At 41.1% G+C, this 9111-nt stretch overlaps 1 protein-coding gene across 1 annotated transcript in view; it reads left to right on the top strand.

The window, feature by feature from the left end:
• Positions 1 to 2307: 2307 nt before the first annotated feature.
• opn4b (opsin 4b) overlaps positions 2308 to 9111 on the top strand; it is a 32382-nt gene continuing 25578 nt past the window's right edge. Inside the window, exon 1 of the mRNA XM_030775133.1 lies at positions 2308 to 2451. Coding sequence (XP_030630993.1) covers positions 2308 to 2451 — 144 coding nt within the window. The remainder of the gene's footprint in view (positions 2452 to 9111) is intronic.

The following is a 9111-nucleotide window of genomic DNA, read 5'->3' as shown; positions in this document are numbered from 1 at the left end:
AAGTGTCACTGCCATACAAAGGTAAAAAAAAAAAAATAGGCTTTGTCTTGTTGCTTCTGAATCCGGAAACATTTTTAGATAGGGTTTAAAGACTGAATGCTTAGATTAGAGATCCTTTGTATCGGTGGATTGTCAGCAGAACTGTCTTGGAATAAAAGAAGGGGGAATCAAGATTGTGTGAGGTTTGTGTCAGAACGAACTACTTGCAGCTTTTGTCTTTTCTCTTTTCCTCCTGATGAAGTAGAGTTCCCAGTGATATGTTGCGTCTCACAGTCAGCGTTTTCCCATGTGACTCTTGGCTATCTTATGACTCCTCCAATCCTAACTTTTCTGCCCCAGTTTCTCCGTCCAGACTCCAGACTGTCTGTTCTTTTTTGTGAGGAAATCTAACAAAATCTGCTTGTACATTCTTGCATAATATTCAGTTTACCAGGATTGCGTAGGTTGTCCTCTTTACCGGAGGAAATGCAACTTATTCCTTCGGTCAGGTGAACCTGATTGGACCCAGTAACAGCCTGAAAAATAAAAACACTCTGCCTTACTTTCTGTTGGGCATATTAAACCTTGTGCTCGACAGATGCCTCTGCTGTGGCAGGGGGTTTCCTAAAGAATTCAGGGGTTGAGGGTCATTGAAAAAGTAACACGCCAAATCCTCCAAAAAGCCTATGTGTTCTCCCTTTTACCGACTTTGGTGGATATACACACATTTTTTGCATCTCCGTTTGACAGTTACAGACGAGTTCATGGCAACCAGAGAATGAATGAAATTAGTCAGTTTGGTTTTCTTATGCTGCACTACGTACCTTTAAAAATGTGTTGGCATACATTTAGCAAGATGTACTCATGGTCCATTACTACCTAGCTGATACATCATGTAACTGCTGAGGGCAAATTGTTTAGTTATATTGATTATTTGTTTGACAGCAGTGAATCAGACAAAAATGTTGCATTCCACCAAGACTTCTCTATGGCTCCTTTCGTACAGTAAAAAAATAAAGAAATGAACATATGCTAAGTAGAGGACAAACCTGGAGGAAAAACTAAATAGTATTCTTACGCAGTTGGCTTACACAATAGTAACTGCATAGTAAATAACTCCGTAAATCTTCCTTTATCCATCTTTCCTTTCTGAGAAAAACAACAAAGCCACTTTTTGTTTTCTTCCTCTCTCTTTCTCCCATGCCCTATATTTTGATTTTCTCATAAAACCACGAGTGTTCTAATTACCCCATTGGCCCTTGTCCCTGTTTGTTAAAGTGCTCCATACTTATCGCGTTAATATAGTCTGACATTTTTTTTTTTATTGGCCATGATAAAATGCTTCAGGACTCTCCAGAACCGTAATTTTACGCCCAAAAGCAGAATACTTTGAGCTATTTTGGTGATGTAGCCTTAACTTTGGAAGATCTGTACACTGTGACCGCGAGACCGTGTCCCGGTTTATTCCCTGTGACGACTTTGTTGTTTTTAATTCAAGCCAGTGGAATCTTGTTTTGTTGTGGAAATTTTTTAACCCATAACCCATTATATTTCAGAGAAAGCAGAATACTGCGATTTGGTGTGATGCACGTGATCCACAAAACCTGACAGTCGCACATGAATGTATATGGCTTTTGTACAAAGAGCGTAAAACCCGAAGGCAAAAATCTCGCGGTAGACCTACATTCATTCAGCATGTCAGAATCAATGAATGGTTAGAATCCACACTTCAGTGTAAGCCTTACAAACGTAGAGCACAGCCACTTTATTCCGACTCGTACGAAGTTGGGGAGAGAGAGAGAGAGAGAGATAGAGAGAGAGAGAGAGAGAGAGAGAGAGAGGCAGAGCATGTGCATGTTCCTAACATATACTGATATGAATGCACTAATGGCACGCACGTACACACATGAACAGCCGCATGAACAGACGAACGCACACAAGGAGGGAGAGAGAGAGAGAGAGAGAGAGAGAGAGAATGAATGAATGAATGGATTTTCAGAATGCTGTGGCGTTCAATGCAAAATAGCTTAGCTGAGTTTGCTTAACTAATCTTGGAGCTTATCTACATACTTGTGCACCGCTGCCCATACTTGACGTACAAACCAACTCATCTCACGCATGCTGGGTCGACTTAACTCAGAACCACTGTGTTAGAGAGGGGGTGGGTGAGGGAGGGAGAGAGAGAGTGTTGAGCTCACCACTTCATGCATCCTTCTTGCTCTGAACGAGAAACAGAGAGTGATGGTTCTCTCGAACTGAAGCAGAGCATCGGACTTTTCCCCCATTTAAACTCCCCTCTCGGTTCACCGTGATTGCTCCTAGGCTACAATGAGCGCGCCACCGACGGTCAGCATGGGCATCCCGACGCAGGACCCCACCGGCACGGCCGCCAGCCTGGAGACTCTACCGCCGTGGAATTACACCGCAGTGAGTGCCTATAAGCTGATGGAGCTGCCAGTGCTTGCAACCTCGGTAAGGCGACAGAATATTCAATTGCATATTCTGAGGCTGTCTTGAAGTGGCTGACCGTGGACGCAGCGAAGAGATTGGACCTTAACTCGGAGCTGAAACGAAATGTATTGTTCTTTGGTATTCACACTTTTGGGGATGCCCCCGGTAATATATATTAAAATAGAGATATTAACATTTCTTGGAATAAACGAGTTTCAAAAACTTCCATAAACGTACTATATTACATGGGGCGCATGCGTAAAAGTGTGAGTCTATATTTTGTGAATGACTTGCGTCCGTCAAGTGCCCCAGTTTCAGTTCATTCAGGTTTGCATTTCAAGTGAGGGGATTCCGTGTTTCACAATGGCTGTTTTCAACCGAATCTGACTCAAAATATGCCTCATTGAGAGAAATCGATGTGTCTGTAAATTTGGAGGGAAATTGAGAATAACAGTAATATCCACGTATATGCCCTTTGGATCTTGAAACTCATTTACATTCTTCTACATTTAAAAAACGCATTAAAACGTATTAAAACATTTAACAAGATATACACATTGGGTTTTTGCTCTGAGGTGTTGTCAAAGTGGGTTGACTACGCAGTGCGCGTTGAAAGAAAGTCCTTAACATTCAGTTGGAAGAGCGAGTTAATAACTACCAGTCTTCGCAAACTGATTAGGTGTATATTCCTAGAGATGCTATTACTTTAGACAAATGTATGCGGTGAAAGTTATGCAGAACAAAACGCGGTTTTCAGATGGGCTCTTTAATCAATGTTCATGTGTTTCTTTTCTCTGCATATTGAGACCTCTATGCACGCTTTACTCAGCTGTTATGTGAAGATGACTTTAAATGTATTGATCCGTCAGATAACGGTTCGTTGTCAGAGCAAGGGTAGCTAAAATTTGATTATGTGTGGTTTACAAGTGTCGGGTGAGGAGATCTTAATGCCTGAGATAATTTATTATTCGTTTGATCTGTTTCAAACGTGATCCCACACTGTGACACAAAATAATGCTGCAATACTGATCTTTTCATTGAGTATGTGCGACTAATGGACCGTGTCCTACACACTGTGGTGGTTGTTTACGTTGGTGCAGCTGCAGCCTATGCTGTCCATTTGGTGCCAAATTTATTTAATAAAGAAAAACATGGGGGAAAGGAAAGAAGGGAGATACACTGAAACAAAAAACTGGAGAGGAAAAAAATACGTGTAGACAGGTTAATTCCACTTACTTCTTTCTTGTTAAGGTTGCCTTTGTCAATGGGTGAGCAAGACTACAGAGAGGCAGGCGTCTCAGAGTACCATTGGCCACTTAGCTAGCGTGACTGAATAACTAATAATTCCTGATTAGCCTGGTTTGAGAAGTCACCCGAATGAGCTCTGCCCGTTACATGTATGGATAACACTGAACGCCGGACGCAAGGTTATTTATGATCGTTATTACATTTGTTAGGTGCAACGTATTCATTCATTCATTCATTCATTCATTATTTATTTATTTATTTATTTAATTGAGTTTAGATCAGTGAGCTATAACTAACCTCAGATAGCATAGCTTGCATGGTTAAGTTATTTCTGCATCTCCTTTCCTCATATTATTGCTCCATTGACATAAGCTACAGCAATTAAGTTTGGCAAACTCGCTTGCACCAGAGGAAACAAGTGCTCAGTTCCGAATTGGACGTCTTATGAGGTGTTCTTGCCCCACTGCACATCTAAGTGTCCTATCTGCATTGTGGCTCTCATCGCTTAAAACGCGAGTTCTGGCGAATATGACCATTCCAAATAAAATTTCAAAATATTCGGAGTACTCGGATACCCGGAGTACTCTATTGTATAATTTGAAAAAAAAAAAGTGCAAGTTTGGCAAAATAGGCTCAGGAAAAGAGGACATTTTTAGGAATAGTAAGCCTGCACGGCAACACAGACAGTTAACAGTCTGCAGTGCTAGAGATGATGATCAACTATCATCATCAATACTGCCCAGCCTAGATACGTGCCGTATTATATGTTTGCCTGTAGGCTGTCTAGAATTATTCCATATTTTGTTTTTTAATCTCTCTGAACAGTTAATGTGTTTTAGTGAAGCTTTGGGGGAGAAAATGAATTCAGAATATGAACATGTCCACAAAGTTGAAATGGTAGTCCTTCCTGAAATGCAGAGAGGCTAGTAATTGTTAATCGTTTGCAGTGTTTTAGGACAAAATGACATAAATACTGGAATAGACATTGAAACAAAGGAACCAAAACAACAAACAAAAACAATAATAACGATTCCATAAAATGTAAGTGAGTAATTTCACCTTTTACTTCATTCCCAGGCGACCCAGTGAGGCATCCATTCCACCCAGGATTCTCTCGCAATAGCCCAGTAGAACCATAACGCTCATGATCTACAGTCTGTCAGTCTGAACAAACAAGCATGTATAATTATTCAGGATCTATGCTGTTTCATCACAATGCTGCACAATGTTTAAACGCGTGACATCTGACATTCTTTCTCATCTCCACCGAAGCAGAATTCCTAAAAGATACCTTTCCATCTAAACTATTTCAACCTCATTTTTTCCTTGCTGCTTGAGGGCGAATTGGCAGTCGGAAAGGTCATTTTTTGAAAACAGACAATTACTCTGTTCATTCCGTGAGCCGTATAGTAGAATATTAAACTTTAAGATGGCATCCATGTTATGCACTAACACATCAGTCAGGAGCCTGCATGCTCTATCCCTATAGAGTGCAACAGTTTTTGCTGACTCAACAAGAAACTGATTGAAAACTGTATCTATTAGCTGAAGATGGAATCACATATGTATCATCTGTTCATTCATAAGTTAAACCTAGATTATGTAAATAGCGCTTAGTGTTTAGGACTACCTTTCATGATATGATATCACAAGACTTCGAACACACCGTGCTACACACAGACACACACACACACACACACACACACACACACACACACACACACTAAAAAGGCAAAAAATTCAACATGTTCTGTTGAAAAAAAAACTGTATTTCAGACTAATACAGTGAACAAAACAAGTGTAAATTTCCTTAAATTTCACGTCATTTTAACTTGTACAGAAATATTTGACCTTGTTGAGCATCTTGTGGGTGGACTGAAAGAACAGGAACGTTAAAAGACTTATTTGGCTCAGAATCACCCTGTAAGAAAAAAACAAACAAACAAACAAAAAAAAACCATCTTTCAAACCCTTGCTGTGACCTATGGCAAACTATAAACTAAGCTATCACAACAATCAAGGTTCATGTAGTCACCTACTGTGACTGCCCAAGGGTGTTTTTCACACCTACAAAGACATCCCATGCCAGGTAAAACAACAAACTCCAACGGAAGTAGGAGAAGATGAAGCTGTAACTTTCTTTGATACAGTCGCAGTAAATAATGTCGATGACCTTCTTTGGTCCTTTCCTGGAGGCTCTCTCACATGGCAGCCATTTCACAGCGGTTGATAACAAATCCCTTTTTGAACCCAGGTTTGTTATACGCTTGACAAGAGCATACAAGGCAGATGTAGGTCTAAAATACTAAATGTGAGTCCCATGACCGAAAAACAAAAAATGATTGTTTTCACACCACAAAAAAGGGGGTTGCTGTCACAGCTCCAGGGCTTGTTTTGATAACTGCACAGACCTTATGATGTAGATGAATTGAATGTTGAAGTTTAACCCTACCTGTATCTTTAAGAATTCATTCATTCATTCTTCAAGCCGTTTATCCTAATTAGGGTCACAGGGTGCTGGAGCCTATCCAAGCACTTATCGGGTAAAAGCCAGGGGAAACACCCTGGACAAGTCACCAGTCCATCACAGGGCAGACACACAGACAAACACATTCACAATTTAGCATCTCCAATTCACCTGACTTACATGTCTTTGAACTGTGGGAGGAAACCAGAGCTCCTGGTGGAGACTCACACAGACACAGGGAGAACATGCAAACTCCACACAGAAAGGACCCTGGCCTACCAGCTTGGAATCGAATCCAGGACCTTCTTGCTGTGAGGCAACACTGATAACCACTGCGCCACTGTTTCAACCTTTATGTGTGTGTGTATGTATATATATGTGTGTGTGTGTGTGTGTGTGTGTGTGTATATATATATATATATATGTATGTATATATGTATGTGTGTGTGTGTGTGTGTGTGTATATATATATTCATCCTCATCTTGGTTTTGTGATTTTTCTATCATTTTCGTATGTCTGAGAAGGCAGGAGAAAGCATTTTTTTCCACACTCTCTCACTTCATGTGTGAAGCTGTTAAAAATGTCTAGAATAGATCTTGCAGGGACTCAAGTTGCCTCAGAGAACATCTCTCCTGTTTCCTGCTAAGAAATCTTTTAGCAGTGGAAACGCAAAACGTGTTAGTCATTTACTTGAATGAAAAGCAGTGAAAGGAGAGTTTGTAAGCTTAACACCACTAAAAACGATCCACTGGGCCGAATGGGATGGCAGGTGCTTATTTTTAAGATGCTGGTGGTGTTGGGGAAGTGCCGAGACACTTAACGAGCACCTACTTAACTGGCATTAACATTCGTAGTCTGGGGAATAATCTGTCTAATCTGGTTAAGACTGGCTCCTAACCTAAAACAACCCTACGTGCTGTGAGTAATGTGAACGTATGCCTTGCCTATGTGCGTGAGCGGTTTAACTAAAGAGATGCATGGGAGACTACACGGCCGAACCCAGGGAACGCGAACGGACGTCTTCAGAAGGCCCGCCCCACGATTTCCTTTTGTCGGTGAGCCCAAGCTGTACCCCCCCCTCACCCCCCCCCACCCCGCAGTTCAGTTTTGTGGGTGATTGTATGTTGAATGAGGAAAAACACTGAAACACTGGACAGAAATAACTTCAGGAAAGGGAAGTTGTCCATTCAGAGGGGGAAATGGAAGGAGTACCGTACAAGTTTTGCAGATAACCATTCAAACAGTTCCCATGCTCCTCTGTCTCTGGAGAGTTCTCTTCAATTCTCTTCTCAAAGAGACTACAATACCCAGAGCCTCCATTATCTCATGTGTACATCAGCACATTTCCCTATGACTATGTCCCCAGCAAGTCCCATGGGCCTGTACAATGATCAGGATCATGTATTGGCAGGGTGGGCCTGCAGCTTTCAGGTGAAGGCTGAGCAAGGGACAAGGCTAGGTGGGAATGTATCTGTGAATGAGATTGCTTTGGGTTGGGTTTGAAGCGAACAGTTGAAGGCGGGCTTTGAGATGGTTGTTCAGTTGGAAACTTGATTGGAGAATTGGTCTTTCTCTGTTTTGCCAGGAATTCTCTCTTTGGATTCACGGTGCCAGTTTAAGTAGTCCAGAGTTCATTTTTATATGTCTGCCGTGATGTGGCGCCTTTGTCACCGTTTTCTGCCTGTTCTCATCGATGGTAAATGGACTTGGGTTTGTCTGGCTCTGTTTCCTAACCCTTTATCTTCTCTTACAGGATGTTCTTTAAGGGCAGCCTTGTACTCGCTGTGAAAATTGTATCCCTCTCTCTTTTGTATATCTTTCTCTTCCAGACTTTGTCTCGCGCTCAGGAAGCGTTTTCTTTAACCGTTCAAAAAAATGTCCTCCTGTCTCCTTAAACCAACAAACATAGCCTGACTGACAAGAATGGTGTTTTTCTCATCACCCACCTAACGTTTGAATATAGTATGAAAGAGTGAGAACATCCATGCGGAAACATAAGCTCCACACAAGCAGTTACCAGCTCCTCACCTCATCATCCTTTAGCACCTAAGAGAGGCACATGCGTCACGCCCAAACTTAAGAAAGTATGGTGTGCACTTTTAAGTTATTTCAGTACAACGATTAAGCGTGATTAAGCCAAGGAAATAGTCCTATCTTCGGGATGTGTTGCTCACCAAACCTATGAAGCTCTCTTCATAATATACCGCATAACCTTTGGTCTTCTCCGGGCCGTGCATAACCGTTGATTGTGGTTTGATGAGCTCTAAATTGCATATATAAGGCAGTGGTTAAATAAAAATCATCTTTTATTTTAAATATGGAAACATATACAGAAATGAGAAGTGTAAGTGATCACTTCTCTACACTGAAAAAATGTACAACTGAACCTAAATTTTTTAACTTATTCTGGCATAAAACATCACACTAAGCAATATATAATTAAAAGCAACACCAACTCAGCTATCAAACTGTAAAAAAAATGAATGTCACACATGATACATTCCAGTGAAAAGACAGAGCAAAGCGGGTTAAACTCTATTTAATTGGGGTCCGACTAAACTCCTAATTAGCAAGCTAATCGTGCAATTTAACCATCTCAGTGATGTCTGAAGGTGGTTTTTTTTTGGAGCCTGAAAAAAAAAAGTTGGGCATGTTTTAGCCAGTGTCTTTCAGTTTGACGCATTAAGTTTTGCATAAAACACTCTTTCTGATGAATGCGGTCGAGTTTAAACTCTTATTACAGAAGAAAGCCATGAAAGGCCAGGCATCTGTTGTCATGAGGAGGCTTCAGCTGACACAGAGTATGGGTGGTATGCACGAAAAACCTGAAGCAAATGACCAGGAACGGCTGCCCACTCCAATCAACAAAATGCGACAGAATGCACAGCAAGTAGTAGGAAAAAAAAAATCCCTTTAAAATAATACCCTAAAGTGTTGCGTTCATTTAAGCAGCCCTTTTCTCTTG

Source organism: Chanos chanos, chromosome 5 (assembly GCF_902362185.1).
Source record: "Chanos chanos chromosome 5, fChaCha1.1, whole genome shotgun sequence".
Classification (NCBI taxonomy): domain Eukaryota; kingdom Metazoa; phylum Chordata; class Actinopteri; order Gonorynchiformes; family Chanidae; genus Chanos; species Chanos chanos.
The sequence above is the reverse complement of the archived record's forward strand: the minus strand, read 5'-3'. Positions and strand labels throughout refer to the sequence as shown.